Consider the following 16,555-nt stretch of genomic DNA (forward strand, 5'->3'; position numbering starts at 1 on the left):
CATGCGTTCACATGCATTAGTAAATAGATTTCCTTTGCCTAAAGCTTTTTAATGTTCCAGTGGGCTAAGGAGACAAGCCTTCTTGAAAATGTGAAGGTCTTGAAAAGCACATTTGTAGACATTGCATTCTTATAGTAACTTTGCTATTTTTTTGCAAAAAAGAAATAAAGTGTATGTTCAGTTTTAGTCTAGAATATTTTGTTACAGAGTTTAGTTTGTTTGCTTTAGTTTATTTTTATTTATTTATGTATTTATGGGGTGGGGTGGGGGTGGGGGGATTAGCCATAACAGAAAGTAGCCTAAAAAGAAAGTAGCCTAAACAGGCTCATAATTCAAACAGCCACATGTTGCGTTTAAGTTTCTGGGCTCACACGTCATCAAAGACCCCACACATTGCACTTTCTCCTTTAGAAAGACCTGCCATCTGATGTTCGAGCTATGACAAGCTACCGCAAATAATGATGACCGCTACCTTTAAAAGAACTCGTCATCACACTTTGTTTGAGAGGAACAATGAATGACGCACAAGTATAAACACACTGAAGAGGAGAAATGTGGAAAAAGGTGGAATGGAAAACTGCCACTTTTTCATTCATTCTGTAGTGTCTGTCTGTGCCTCTGCAGGTAGCCTACAGTGATGTATTCCAATGTATTCCTGTCCTCCACAAGTGGCTACCTTAATGAAGTGCATTAGTCCTGGATGTGTGTGTATTTCTGTGGAGAGAGTACAAAGAGTAGCACTGTGGGGGCATGAGGTACAGCAGCAGTAGATGGGAGCTCTTTGGAGTGTGATGTGCATATGACTGAGGACTGCTCTTCAAAAAGAAAACTGCTTGTTTCCCATGCAGAAATATTGCTTTGCCATCACAGAACAGACAAGCCGAGTTCAGGCACAGAGCGGATTGCTGAAGTGCAGCGCTCCATAGCTGAAAGAGGAAGAGTATGAGAGGGCGAGAGCAGAATAGCTGTATTGTGTGGATTTTTGTCAAAGGATTCAAAGTACGCAGCTCCATGGGAAGATTCACAGTAATCTCAATTCATTAAGGCTGAATGAACAGCCATTGATTCATTGATAAAATTATTCTGCACGAATGTCTATGATGTAATGATAATTACCATGAAGATAGTGAATATCATGTGAAGAGCGATCCTGCCATTCAACGACACTTTGGGATACATGCTGTTAGCTTTTCGGTGGAGGCGATGGAATGATAATAGTGTCGAGGAGGCCCTTGGTGGCTCTACTGCCTCATATCACGCTCAGTCATCTTCACACTCAGTAAAGTCAGCACATTTCTGCTGCCATTAAATCTACCATGGCTCATTGGGAATTGACACTGCACACCATCAGTGTCATTGTAATGCCTTGTGAAATTCAAGAAGGATTCACATCTTTATGTTAGGAACAATCATTATTACTAAGTACTCTGTTAAAATGACTGCTTTTACATGCTTAGAAGTCATGTATTATTCACCTCAACTCACCAAAGAACTAATGATTTTTACCCAGAAGTCTTCACTTCATCAGACAATGTGATAATTGTTCCATCTAATGGCTGTGTGATCAATTTAGCTTTGCAGAAGTTATTCTATCTCATATAGTTGACTTACTGTTCTGAAGATAACAGGGCTTTATTTAGTGATGGGAGACACTGTTGAAGTGACCCCGTAACTAGAGGCATGAATTTCTTTCCTCCAATATTCAGTGGTGTGAGCTGATTTAAAATTTGCACAGCGTAGAGCTTCTCACTGAATAACACCATGGGCTATGAGGGAGTGATGGGAAATTTTAATGAGGATTCTGTAAAATCGCATGCCCGCGGATTATTTGCTATGCATCAAGATCTTATTGGTGTTCTCTAGAAAATCAGTGCAATTATTGTTATCAGCCCATGCTAAAGTCATTTGAGAAACTTTGAAATTTTAAACATGACTCAAATTATTAAGTTCCCTGATCAGTGAATCCTAAAAGCAAAACATCACGTCAATGCAGCAGGAATCCGAAATATCCTCTTGCACTTACACACAGCAGCACAAAAGCAGCTATTATTTTGTTACTGATTAAAATGCATAAATGTTTATTAAAATTTAATGAATATCTGCTCCTTGTGATTTTTTAATAAATTGAACTTCGTAAGTGTCTTTGCGGTGGCTTTCTTCTTCGTGGTTAACACTTATTACTTTCTGGTGCTCTGTAATGTTTGGTCAGTCGGTTATTAAATTAGAATGCCACATTATATTATGTCAGATTTCCTCTGTTTCATTTCAGAAGCTGCTGTTTGGCAATCGCACAGGAGGTTTTGAGGGTGTATGTGGCTCCTGTCTTCTCAGCCTGTGACGTTAGAGCCACTGCAGGTCACAGCAAGAGACATGGTTGTTTTACCCTGAATCTTGTTTTTTTGCTGCCTTACAGTCATACAGTCCATTCAGACATTATGTCAGTTTCTTCACTGCTGTGGACATTTCTTTCTGCTCATCATGTCATGTAATGCAGCACTGCGTGTGGCTCACTGTATCTGAAATGTGGCATAATGAGGACTGCAAATGTGATGTATTACACATATGTATGTTACCACATGTTGCACACAAACAAATCCTCTCAAGTGTTTGGAAGCTCTGAGTTATTTTTCTACAACTTGCACATCAACAGTTGATTGTTTTAGTACATCATAGAATCGGTAATCTCTTTCACTTGGTGGGGGAATTGCTTTACTTCTTGCAGGTCTTTCCGACTGCATTTTGGCTCTTATATTTCCCAAAGCAATTATAGCCAGGGTGAATTTAGTTGTCTTTTGCTCTCCATGGTGGGCTGTGGGGAATGTTTTCTTAGCAGATTGGGCTATAGAGTGGAGTGTTTGTGAAAAGTGGTTGGTCAGAGTCATGGTCAGAGACACAGCACACTCTGCTGGTGATGGGGGAAATATCACCACGGTGGTCCATTTGTGTCAAGACCAAGGTGTGTGGGGAAAAAAGTGATGCACATAAGCTGGTTACACTCCTCTCCCTGTTGTTTCAGGTTTGTGTGAGTGCTCCGACTTCACCGCCGGGACGACCTGTGAATATTGTCTGGATGGTTACTATGGCAATGCTCTGATGGGCACACCTGGTGATTGTCAGCCTTGCCCTTGCCCTGACCGTAGCAGCTGTGCCCAAATTGTAGCAACAGGACAGGTGGTCTGTACCAACTGCCCTGCAGGACAGACAGGTGAGATGAACCACTGAAAATGTAAAATAATTTCTTATGTCTCCAGACAGTCAGTAATGAGCTTCATTGTCAAGAACAAAATGATAAGTACATTTCTACAAGACACTGGAAAGACTGTCATTCTTCAGTGAGAAGTCCCAAATGAGTTTTTAATTTGAACTCTGATGTGACATGAGAATAACCTTCAAAAGTGTTTCAGTTCAGACGTCCATCTAATTCCTGCCCACCTCTTTCATTTTTCCCGTTGTGTAGGGATGCGCTGTCAGATGTGTGAAGATGGTTACTATGGCGATCCCCTAGGACAATCTGGGACAGTTCGACCGTGCATCAAGTGTAACTGCAATGGCAATGTGGACTTCAACGCTGTGGGAATATGTGACCGCATCACTGGGCGATGTCTGAAATGCCTGGGACACACAGAGGGTGACCACTGCCAACACTGCCAGCAGGGTTTCTACGGCAATCCCTTGAACCAGACAGCTGGCCAGAAGTGCAAGCGTGAGTAACTGTGGAGGGACTTCGATGGAACGTGGGCTGATTAATTTATTATTACGTTTATAATTTATTTAGAGATCTGGGGAAAAAAGGGGATTTTCTTTCTGTAGGGCAGTGTTCAAGTCCTTATGGACTCCAGAATGTGTTCTGCTTGGTGTTACTTGCTTGTTCGACCTTCAGTTTGCAGAATGATGAACTGTACGTGCAGAGTTTGATGCTAGAAGGATGTTTTTACATTCAGCTGCTGAATAGAAAATGTTTTCTTTACACTAAACGTGGACATTTAAGTAATTATTTGTTCCTTTCAGCTAATTTGGAAGCCATTCCAAGTATAGTATGCAACTTAAACAGGTCTGTGAAAATTCTCACTCATCCCGGTCATGGGTGTCCCAAAGGTACTGGACTTGCTTGTAGTTCTTGAAGATGTTTCACCTCTCAGGGATTGATGTCAGACTTGGCCATCCATCTCTCAGCAAAGGATGTGTCCTGCAACACCATTTATTTGGGTGGCTGTTGCTCAGTTGGTAGAGCAGACGTCAATGAATCACAGAGTCAGTGGTACGACTTCCGCCTAGCTACCTGTCAAAGTGCTCTTTGGTTAGACGAGGATCTTTTAGCTGGCAGCTGTCGTCATCTGTGTGTGAATGAGAAGCAGCACTGTAAAGTGCTTTGGCCACAAGTGGTTCCATTTATCAACACTTAGAATGCGGTTCTGAACAGCACCTTTGGGAGAACTTATACAGGTGGGATATGAAAACCTAAAGCATGCACTGCACAAAAACACTTTTTTTTCCAGAGAGTTAGGGGACATCTTACGTGCAGCAGTTGAAGTTTTGACATGAAAACTATTTGCACATTCATAGACTCTAGGTTTGACATTGAGGAATTCAAAACTTGGACTTTTTGGTAAAAAACAAAACACAGATTATTTAAAGCAGAGTATTTTTAAATGTATTTAAAGGGGACACACATAAATTATGTGCCTGTTATTATTCTGACTGGTCTGTTTACCACAGCATAGCTAAGAGTCCAGTGATAGTCTGAACACTATTCAGGTAATATTCTATTAGGGCTTGGGTTCAACTTTTGAAGGAATGCAGAAAATAATTAATTCAAATGGACTTGACTTCTCAATTATGGAGTTTAGATTCAACAGATGTAGTATTCTTCAGTCATGAAAAGCCAAAGATGTTAATGGGGTGAACCAGGGGCTGTGAATCAGAAAGATAGCCACAAAGAAAGATAAAGGGGGAAAGAGTTATTACAATAGGGGAACGGAAAACGCTCAAAATGAACGAAACTCAAGTTAAAAAAGGCAGAAAGAGAACCAAAGAATAATAGTTGTGATATGTTCATCCCTTTTTTTTTTTAGATTTTTTTCATAATACTTCTTTTCTATGTGTAAGCCCCAGGTTGATCTTCTTTACAGAACAGTGTCAGTGAGCGACCCATGAATCTCCCTGGTACAGTCTGTTATTTTCTTTTCACTTTCCCTCAAGCTCTCTGGGATCAAATCAATAAAAAGTCCTTCATTCTGAGGTGATACATGGGCAAAACTTAAACTGTCAGAAATGTAATGTAATGTTTGATTTAATAGTGAAATTGTTTTCTCTAGCCTGCAGCTGCAATCCTGCTGGAACCTCTGGGCATGTAAATGACTGCCACCCTCAGACAGGAAATTGCCAGTGCCTCGATCATGTGAGTGGGTGGGATTGCAGTTATTGTGAAGTTGGCTTCTTCAACCTCCAAACGGGTGTAGGATGTGAAAGGTAAACAGAGCTCCAGAGCAAGCCGTGAGAGAAATGTATCAAATATACATTGTAATAACTGAGTTCCAGACGGAATCTGTTATTTAGATACGATTCCTGCCCCTCCTAGGTGCCAGTGTAATCCAGTTGGATCATCGTCCATCGCATGTCATCCAGTCACAGGGCAGTGTGTGTGTCATTCAGGAGTGGAGGGGAGGCTGTGTGATTCTTGCCGTGCTGGCTTCTTTGGATTCTCATCACGAGGTTGCAGAGGTACTGGACTCCGCTTCAAGCATTGCTACTGCACTCCAGACCCGCACCATCCTTTAATCCAATAATACACCCACTAATAACGTTCATACATAAAGGCACTTCCACCTCTTGAAATGTTCTTTTCTCCATTTGTGTCTTCTCCCAGCCTGTAACTGTGACCCCATGGGCTCCGTTTCCATGCAGTGTCAGAGTAATGGCACCTGCCACTGTCGCCAGGGCTTTGTGGGTTACAAGTGTGACAAATGTGAGCTAAACTATTTCCACAACAGAGCCACACACCAGTGTGAGGAATGTCCAGTTTGCTATGGACTTGTCAAAAAACAGGTGAGTTTATGTCTGTGTGCGTTTGTATAAGAACCACAATTTAATGAAATTCTAAATCTGGCAACCATTTTTCTACATTTTGTAATTTTTTTGTGAATAACCAGTACTGTGTTAACTATCTCACATTATTCTTTACCTTACTTTCATTACTAAGATCAGCTTTACCTTTAAAAAACTTCAGATGCTCCACTCGCGAGCATCACAGCTACAATATTTATGTGTGAGGAAATTTGAAAGGGGACAATGGGCCTCGTTCAGAACGATTTGTGCAATTTAAAAGTAATTGAGGCATTTACCAATTTTCTCATACTACCAAATTCACAGAGGGTCCAGATTTGCTGCACGTGTCATTAACAGACCGACTACCTTTCTATTGACTTTGACTTTACTGACATTTTAAATGTTTAAATGACCAAGTTTCAATGTGATATAGAAATGGATGTTCTGGTCACCGTATTATTATTATTGGCACTAACGTACAGTGGCAGAGCGGGCAAACCTGTATAGCAATATTAGGGCTTTGGATTCTGTTAATAATCAAATGTCATGAACAAGCTCCTTCTGAACGAGGTGTCGCTAATAGTGAAAGTGGTGAAAATTTGTGAGGTTAAAAGAATTTGGTGAACCTCATGGGAAACACTTGTTAAGCAAGATGCATTGAAAAAGTAGGAGAAATATAAGGCAAGAGTGTAAAAGAGTTCTCACATGAGGCCTAATGTGTTTTAGCAAGCAGCCAGCCTGTGGATTGGTAGCATTTAATGACAGTCAGCTCAGGGCATAACACTAGCTCCAGTGGCTGCACACAGCAGCACTCCCATCCTCACACTGAAGAAATTACACATCATTGAACTTTGAACATAACGAAGGTCTAAATGTAGCATTACAGCTGGATAATATAAGCAGGCCAGCAAAGAGGATACAATGCATAAACACACGACAGCTTGGGAGTTACCAGAAGTTTTTCTTCTCATCTTTTGGCAGAGGCAAACAAAATATTCATTTGAAGTTGTATTTCTGTTCGCCTAATGAATTTAAGTCCAATATTCACACTTCTTCCTATTTTTGGTCTCCAGTAATTCCTGTAGGAAATATCTGCTAAATATGTCCACCAGCTAGTTGCTACTTGCGGGGTTTTTCAAAACTTTATATCAGCTGTGGACAAACAAAACAGTAATTTGAAAGACGTTCAAACGCCGATGATAATCCTGTTTCAAACACACAAGTGCTTGTGTTACAAATACAAAAATGGTTAAAAATAATGATTGGAGCCTAGTTATTATGTAAGGGTTTTACAAGTAGTGCTTATAAAGTAGTGCTATTTATCTGCTGCACAGTGCTGATTACTATTAAACTAAACAGGAAAGCATCATATTTTTTAGCTTATTATATGCTTTTTGGCTGCAGCTAACATTGTCATTGTTTATTATTCTCCCACTGGTAATTTGAATAAAAATAAGTATTTAAAATGCCATAAAATACTGAATAAAATTTCCATCGCAAGGTTTCATTATTAATGCATGCTACATTTTTCTCTATTTCTATTCTAGGAGCTTTTTTGAGACTTTTCTCAGCTGCTGTAACACCTTAATTTCCCCCACAGGGATCAGCAAGTGTTACCTTACAGACCAGGAGGTTTTTAAAAAGGCAGCAAGTCCTTACAAGGCAATGTCACTGAGTTTGTCTGCATTTTGATTAATTGATTAGGAAGATTGTCAAATAGTACTCACTTAACTAACAAATTCATTAGTTTTGTCACTATTTATTTACAATACTTGCGACGTCTTTGTATGGAGAGGCACAAGTAACCATGCCGTCAGATTACTGTGAGGCCATAATTCCCATGTAATTATCAGTACCTTAAAATAGGGGCACACACTACCTGACTAAGTACTAATGTCCTTGCTTGGAATCTGTATAGGGTTTATACTTAATACTTGCAAATATTGTTGTACATATTCATGTTAATGTTTGCTAGAACTGTTTGCTCCTACATCAAGTATGGATTGCACCTTGACTCTCACTATTATTATGTGCCATTTGTTCTTGAAATAGCGCAGTCCCCCAGCACACCCTGCCTTTGTAGCCCCCCACGACAGCCATATGTCCCCTTTGTATTTGTAAATTGCAAGTAAACAGTGGATGTGCAGTGAAACAGAAAGAGACATTTGCTCTAATGATCTCCTGTGCAGCTTCTCTCCGTCCCTATAGATTTGTTGCAACCCACGTCCGTGTGCTAAGGTGCTGTGTCCACGAATTTGTCTTCTGAGGCCAATCCAATACTGCCAACATGTTCTGTCTTTTCCCTGTACATATTCTTGTTCTAGCTAAAGTGGCTATGTGTTCTCTTCGGACCGACTTGTACCTGTGTGAATGCATGCTGTTATTTCCACAGTGTTAGCAATTCAGTGAACATCCCAAACCTCGTCTGCTCTGAACACCTGCAATTACTCTCACTGTCCTCAGTCTCCCCCAGCTCTCCCTTGCTGCCTCTCCCGCTCTCTATCTTTCTGCTCACATTTTCCTCTGGCTTACACACAAGAAGGAAAAAGACTAACGAGCACAAAAAGGAGAAGGTTGAAAGAGACAGAAATGTGTGATTGATGATCAAAGAAGATATTAAAAAGAGACTGGAAAGCAGTAAAATAAAGAATTGGATAAAATAATGAAAAAGATAGATGTTACTTGTTCCAGGGTAAAAATGAATCACTGCAGAGGAGGGCAGTTGTTTTTTTAATAAAGCGTGTGTAATACCTGTTGTTAAAATGGCTGGACTGAAGATGCAAGCTCAGCAACTAAAACAGTAAACAATCACAAATATTCCTGCTACAGAAAGCCCACTGGACACATGTGCAATGGCTGTAATCAGCCTACTTGTTTGAAAAAGAGGTGTGATCCCATGAGATGACAGGCTCTCTTTTTTATAGGTATGGACCATTTAACTGCCAGGGCCAACAAATCGGTGCCAGTCACAGAAGCTTTATTTCATTTTCAGGCCAGGGCTTTCATTCTTTTAGAAGCCTTATCTAGTTATCTGGTGAAATGTTTCCCTCAGCTGCATGCCCTGCACAGAACAGTGTGAGTAGATGCAGATGTGAAAATCATATTCTGTCCTTATCCCATTGTTGATATTCATTTATTCATTGCTTTTCTTGAAATACTACATTTTGATGTCAGTGTTCCAAGAATCAGAGTCCTGTGTCAGTCCCTGTGCCTGAATAAATAAATAAAGATCTAGATGGATAGATATATTGTTGTGGTATTTGTAGTCACAGGCCTTTGTTTCTTTTTTTGTGCTCACAAAAATTTGTATTCTCATTGACACCATCAGTAATAAATCTTGGTGCTATTACAGGCAGAAAAGCTGAGAACCCGCCTGCAGGATTTGGAGAAGCTGCTGGCTCACTTTGATTGCCGAGGTAGATTTGGGAAGCAGCACCACTTGCTGAAGTATCACATGGCCAGGCTTTACGAGCATGAGCACCAGAGGGAGGATACTCTCCCCAATGCTCTGGAGGATTTTCTGGCCTTCCAAGGTAACCTCAGCCAGAAGCCAAGATAATTCCACTTGGCCTGTCACTCCTTTTAATGTTTCCTCGTGTGTTCATGACATCTGAAGAGACACTTGGCAGCCTGTGCTTTGTGAAACACGAATCCCCTTTATGTGCCATTGTAACTATTGTGTCACATTTTGGCTGTGAGATGATAACATGCCATATCAGTGCATACAATACCAGCCAGCGTGGCTACGAAATTTGACACCGCCCCCGGCGTTCTGCAAATGGGCTGTTGCTCTGTCTGTGTCTCCTCAGTGTGACGCTGTTACAGAAAACAACACAACAAAGCAATTAAATCAGGAAGCGGGCAACAATACAAACCTCTCCCAATTACTAAAGCACAATGCTGATATATCCTCATTATCTTTGGAGGGTAGAGGGCTTACAGGCTCAGCTGCACAGGCCAAATGGAGACAAATCATAACAATATAGAACAAGGCGCCGTGTGACCAACTTAATCCCTATTTATATGACAGGCGGCGCATCTCTAATCCCTGGTTTATAATGATTATAGTTGCAATCAGGATAACAGTTGTCTAACAATCCCCCTCCCTACACCCACATATCTCTACACACATAGTTACCAGCCATGCCCCTTTAGACTCTGGGTGGCCCGCTAATTATTTAATGAGTATGTGGGAGCAATAGACTCACTGCGTGGCCACACCGTGGAGCAAAACCACACAGTGGGGCACACGTGTTAAAGAAGTCTCATTTTATAGTGCACAAAGACACAAACCAAGAACGCGGCGACAAAGATCCAGAGACATTGTTGATGAGCTCCGTATCAGCTCTGTCTTACTCTGCTTAAAGTGAGACCGAGACAAAGTGTTAAAATCTGTACATCTTTTCAGACTATAAGCAGATGGATGGGAAGGACGAGCGTCTGAGTTCACACAGTCAGTGAAGGAGACGTGTTAAAATGCAGCTTACAAGCTACAAAGAGTTGGAAGACTAACATTCTTTAGTGAAACACTCCGTTAAGGACTTAATGTGGTTTTATTTGCTTTGTGCTCTTTGTTCTTTCAGAGGCACGGGAGGCCTTCATAAAACAGTTTTCCTTGCTGGAAGCTTCCACAGGCACACTCTTAGCCCAGCTGTATAGCATTACAAATTCTTTGAACTGCAGCATCAGCATGGCCGAGAAAGAGGAAAAGGAAAAGGATGAGGGGAGCAGAGGTGTGTGTCAAACCTTCACAGACACTGTGTCAATGATTAGAGCATCTCAGAAACAGCTAAAGCAGGCCACACTGGACCTGGACAACATGGTAGGTGAATCAAGCGTACTTTATCTTCATCTTTGGATAAGGTTCACGTAGTTACCTTAAGTAGCTTATTGCATGGAATCCACTGGTTGTGTGCATGACTGCTTTGTCCTTGGTGGAGCTTCTTCTGATGTATCCACAAAGATCTCCCAGAGCAAAACAATCCTTCACTACCCCACCACCACCCTCCTACTGAGAGGCAAACACCTGCCTTCAAAGGATAATCCCAGGCATGTTTGATGGACGCTAAAATATAACAACTTGTACTTCACCCTCCCACCAGACTTTTCACCATCTTTTTCCAACGCTTGCAGGAATCTATTATGATACCACTGCTGTGTTTTGTAGGTTTGTGGAGATGAGAGAACTTGTTCTGCCAATATATAGCTCTCTATTTCCAATTGTACATTGTGTGTGTGTGTGTGTGTGTGCGTGTGCGTGTGCGTGTGTGTGCAGAAATACCTCTGTAGCTCTTATCACTGGGGTAAGCCTGAAGCAGCAGCAATTTAATTCCATATTAATAAGCCACCCGTCCCCCACCCCACCCTCCCTCCCAAATTGAAGAGAAAAATGCTAGTGTGGCAATTGTTGATTTAGTTTTCTCCTTTTTATTTGCATTTTCTCAAATTAAATGTCACTCAGGGAAGGATTCAGCATTTGACTGTATACACATTCCATTTATCAGGACAATACTTCAGGGGATTTATTACTGAAGAAGGCTTTTCACATGCCCTTATTCTGAACTGCTATTATTTAAGTGAAGAGGTTTAATAGATGACTTTTAGTGTTTGCAACTTTAAAGCAAACATCCGACCTCCATTTTGAAGCAAACTCATGTCTGCTTTTCTGGGGTGCACACAGGTTTTTCGAGCAGATCCAGTCATTTTCGCTCGCTCTAAGAAAAAAACATCCCCAGTCTGCTGTAGTGTGAAAAATCCCTTAATTATTAGATTCAGACTTTAGTTCGCATGATTTAATTAAACTTGTCAAAACAGTCTCTTCAAGGCCAGGCATGCATTTCTTTCCTTTTTCACATCTGCTCAGCATGTTTCTTTCACTCTATATTTTTCATAGATCATTCCTTTTGAGGTGGTGTCAGGACCTAACAAGTGGAACATTATGGTCAATGACTCACAGGTCCTCATGAAAAGGTAAGTCAGGTCAACTGACTGTTAGTGGCACATTGTGAGCAGAGACCAGTGTTGTATGCTGTGCAATTTCATCTCTCCCATCTTCCTTCCTTTAGCTTGTCCCTTACATGGTGGTTAGTTGAATTGATGCCCTCAGCTTCTCAGACTATGCAGCACTATTATGTAGTTGCGTTGTACGCGAGAGCCAGTGAGGGGACAGTTATCCATGCTGAAATCCACTATATCAGCCCCTTTTGTTATTCTGTGTTACTTACTCTCTCCTTTTGTCCTCCTCTTTAACTTGGTCTTCCTTGTCCCTGCCTTTTAGCCACAGAGAAATGGCAGATGACATCGAGGCCATAGCCAGCAGGGCAGTAAGAGCCTCAAAACAGACCTTCGGTTTCCTGATGGATCTACTGCAGGACAACTCCACAGAGGAGTATATCAGGAACCTAACGGAGCAGTGAGCACAAAAAACCCAACCCAAACACGCGCCCACACAGAAAAACACCAGCAGAAATAATATCTCCCTCTCACATAAAGCATACTTTATTGCAAAATCCCGACAAGCTGCTTGACTCCCTGGATTATTGTGCTTCCGCAGTATATTTCTAACAAAGTGCACCTATCCTTGTATTATACATGTAGCTCAAGTTCCTCTTCTTCACAGTAGCCTTTTAAAGCACATTGGAGTTTAGGAGTAAGACATTTAGCCACAGGGGGACAGCTTCCTTCCACTGTAAGCCTATTGCTTTCTTGGATTTGCCGCACGCTCGCTGCATCTCCTAGCGTGTGATTGCTCTAAGGATTATCCTGAATTCTAGACAGAATGATGCAAAAAGCCCTCCGGTGGCCATGATGAGAGCAAGAAGCGAAAAAACTCAAAATTGATTACCCCCTTCTAACAGTAGTCAGCTTGGTTCAGGAGAGTTCTGTTAATCTTTGGAGCACTGCTGTACGACAGCGTGCATGTGTGTGTGTGTTTGTGTCACTTTCACGATGTGAACTGAGCAGTTTATGCACAGATGGGCAGCATAAAATTGCATTTCCCACCCATATTTCCCCATGTGTTGGTACTTAAGCAGATCCGTTGCTTTTTATAGGCAGGATGGCTATCCAATGCAAAAAAATGACAAAAGTTACTGAGCCTCACATGTGACCAGTGTCTTTAACGGAGGCTGTTCTCGTCAGAAACTTTTGAGGCATTAGTGCCTTACTTAAATATTTTTACTTTCTACTACGTTGTACTATTGCTCCACTACATTTTCTTGTACAGGGAGAAAAATTGCACTTGTCATTTGCAGACATGCCTTTGTTGCAAGAGCAGAAAGTACTTATTTATTTCCTGCAAGTATTCTATCAGAGATGTTAAATTAGTTATTGTGAAAATAAATTATTTTTAGCAGGGCAGAGAACTGTGTGTGCTTGCAGCAGTTGGAAAAAAGCAGGAATGACACATACTGTGATTTTATGTATCTGTTCAGTTGATGCAAAACAGATTGGATGTAATTACAGCTGTGGAGGTGATGAAAATGGCACTTTAACATTTCCGGCACCTTCCTACCACACTTCATAAATTCATGCATTTACACAATGTTGCCTTCTCTTTACCCTCTCTTACTCACTTATACTAAGGCACATTGTCTTGTTCACAGATTTATTTATATGACTTCAATATTGCACATCGCAGCCTTTTCATGACTTGAAATTTAACCTGCTCAATGTGAAACATGCAGGGTTTTAATGGGTCTATAGCACAGTATCACTAACAAATCAAATGAACAGGTGTCACCCTGATACTGATACTCTTCTCATGTAATCAACATTATTTAAAAAAAAAAGTGCCCATTACATTATATTTAATTACATTCTCTCTGCCTTCTTTCTATTCTTTCATCTCAGAATAGCACAAATGCAGCAGCAGAAGGAGAACTTGACAGCACAGGTGAATGATACTGTAGCCTCACAGCTGGCCCTGGAGGAGGAAGCCGCTGAGTTAAAGCTTGCCCTGAGTAACATTACATCATCCTTACATCAGCTGGCTCTGACAGATGCCATGCCATCACCACAGCCCGACCAAACACAGTTCAACCAAACACATTCGTCCAACCGTACAACAAAGGTCAGTTTGGACAGCATCCTACGAGGCACAAATGGATTTTTTTACATTATATTCCGATGAGTGAATTGTTTAGTCCAATTAGTGCTGGAATGACTGTCATACATTTTATAAGCAGCTCTTTAGACAAAGAGTGGGCCGTTAAGTGCACTCCATTTTATTTTCTCGATTTAATATTTGGCAAGCAGAGGGGGAAAGTGGGTAAGCACAGGAGAGATGATTCTGGCAGCATTTTGCTGCTCATAGGGGTATGTGTTGTTCGAGAGCATCTCTAAGCAGACAAAAATAACAAAGAAATATTAATATTGTTGGAATTTTTACCAAAGCAGTGAACTTGTCTTGTGTCTTGTTGCTTTTTATCAAGTGGGGTGAGGAACTGTTAAAACAGACAAAGGAGCTCGACCGGCAAATTCAGGCCAAAGATGATGTCATCGGTAAGATCAGTAATAAGACAGAGACTCTAAAAGCGACCACGAGCAAAAAGATGGAGATGGTGGAAGACGTCAATGAGGTGACTATGTTTACCACACCATGTCGTGTATTATGACTATATATGTTAAATAGGCATTGCATTTTACTCTTCAGTAAAAAAAACATTTGTTAGCCTTTACGGTGGCATGGCAACCCAACCAATATGCTTTTGCTGCATAAACGTTATATAGCTGTAGATGCTCTTTGTTTTTTAACCATAAGTCAGCTTCCCATTATTTACATTGCATTAAAGATTTTGATTGTTGTTGCAACCTTTGAATACACTTGGCTCCACTGAGCTAATGTTTTCATTCTTTGTGCCTCTTCCTAAAGCTGCAAGCTCGCGCTCGAGGAGCAAAGGTTGTGGCTTTGTCGTCTGTGGTGACAGGGAAAGAGGTGGAATCAGAAGTTGTCTCCCTGCACAAAGAACTAGAAAGTGCGTCTTTTTCTCTCTGTCTAACTTGTTTATCTTCTTCACTGTTTTGCTGTCTGCCTTGCATTATTGTTTTTGTTGAACAGCCAACTGAATTATTCTGCTCAAATTGAAATGTCAAGTACCAAGACTGAAAACAAACATAAGAGTTACAGACTCAAGTATCACTGTAATAAATATGTCATCGCTATTGTGATGTTTTAACCTACTTGTCATGCATTGGACGGAGCATCAGCTTATGTGGAAAATGTGATGAAGTGTAATGTTTGGAATTTTTACAGCATCAGCTACATGAATGAAATGGTGTTTATAATATACAAAGAAAATCTTCATGGTTTTGTCTGCTCAGATTTCCAATGAACAGATGCGTCGAACAAAATAAGATTGCGTACGGTTGTCATAAAATTTAGCAAGACTTCTTGGTAATTGAAGATAACTTTCAGTTTTAATCAGATCCTAACACCTGCATTTGTCCCAATCTCCACTCAGACATGGTGAGGGAGTGGCCTCGTCAGCAGGCCCAGACAAAGGCAGCGATAAAAAAGGAGAGACCCCTGGAAGAAAAGGTTCTCGCTGATGTCGGTAAAAAGGTGTCACAGATTGTGCAGATGCTAAAACCGGCTTTGGAAAACTCTCCCCTCTACAACATCACAGAACAGGTGGAACAAACAGCAAATGCTGTGGCAAAGGTTTGTGCTTGTTTTCATTAACCAAATTTTTGTCCCTCTTTTTATCCCTCTAGTGTCTCTGTGAGGCTTTTTTTGTTTGTTTGTTTTTTGTTGTTTTTTTTGGTCAACTGTCTTGACAGCTTTTGGATGGACTGCCATGAAACATGGTGCAAACATTCATGCAGGTCATAATAACATTTATCCAGGTGAATATCTCTACATCTACAAAAAAGATTGTAGAAATTCACAGTGACAGCTGTTGCCATGCCGTTTCATTTGGCCATTCCCCTCAGGGTGAACTCTAATAACTTTCCTAATTTTTCTCTGTCTGCAGGAATCCAAGGCTGTTCTGACCCAGGCCAAACATACCAGGACTGCATCTGCTCACCTTAGCTCCCATATTGACTCTGCTGTACAGCTGCTGGCTGAGCAGGAGATGCTCAGTGAGACAGCAAACTCCCAAACTGCCCCAGAGGTACTTAACACAGACATATACACATTTGAACAGCAGAATCTATGTATATTGATCTACACATTGTTTGTGCAGCTTACAGGATTGTTTCTAAGGTATCACTTCTTTTTCCCAGCCTGAGTTGTCTCTGACCAATCTAAAGGTAGACATGGAAGCAGCCAAGCTCCAATTAGAAGCTTATTCCGTCACACTGACTGAACTAATCACCAAGATTGGTAAGTACTGCACTTTAAAAGTTCCAGCAGAATTTCAGCCTATTAAATCTATTCTGCTGTATTTTTCTGAGGTATCATTATCTGATATAGTGATTCAAACCCATTTCCTAATATATTGTACAACTAGTAGAGTTTTTTAAAAAAAGACAGAGGCACTTTATGGTCAATATGTTGACATGCTTG

The 16,555-nt window shown here is 40.9% G+C and overlaps 1 protein-coding gene across 1 annotated transcript in view; it reads left to right on the plus strand.

Moving 5' to 3' along the window:
• The window catches only part of lamc3 (laminin, gamma 3), an 87,731-nt gene that overhangs the window by 68,534 nt on the left and 2,642 nt on the right, over positions 1–16,555 (plus strand). The window contains exons 12-26 of the mRNA XM_067484821.1: positions 3,017–3,205; positions 3,458–3,703; positions 5,316–5,469; positions 5,579–5,721; positions 5,867–6,045; positions 9,398–9,578; positions 10,629–10,867; positions 11,939–12,015; positions 12,323–12,457; positions 13,897–14,116; positions 14,478–14,624; positions 14,918–15,020; positions 15,507–15,706; positions 16,020–16,160; positions 16,273–16,372. Of these exons, the coding sequence (XP_067340922.1) occupies positions 3,017–3,205; positions 3,458–3,703; positions 5,316–5,469; positions 5,579–5,721; positions 5,867–6,045; positions 9,398–9,578; positions 10,629–10,867; positions 11,939–12,015; positions 12,323–12,457; positions 13,897–14,116; positions 14,478–14,624; positions 14,918–15,020; positions 15,507–15,706; positions 16,020–16,160; positions 16,273–16,372 (2,454 nt within the window). The remainder of the gene's footprint in view (positions 1–3,016; positions 3,206–3,457; positions 3,704–5,315; positions 5,470–5,578; positions 5,722–5,866; positions 6,046–9,397; positions 9,579–10,628; positions 10,868–11,938; positions 12,016–12,322; positions 12,458–13,896; positions 14,117–14,477; positions 14,625–14,917; positions 15,021–15,506; positions 15,707–16,019; positions 16,161–16,272; positions 16,373–16,555) is intronic.

Source organism: Channa argus, chromosome 18 (genome assembly GCF_033026475.1).
Source record: "Channa argus isolate prfri chromosome 18, Channa argus male v1.0, whole genome shotgun sequence".
In the NCBI taxonomy this organism is placed as follows: Eukaryota; Metazoa; Chordata; class Actinopteri; order Anabantiformes; family Channidae; genus Channa; species Channa argus.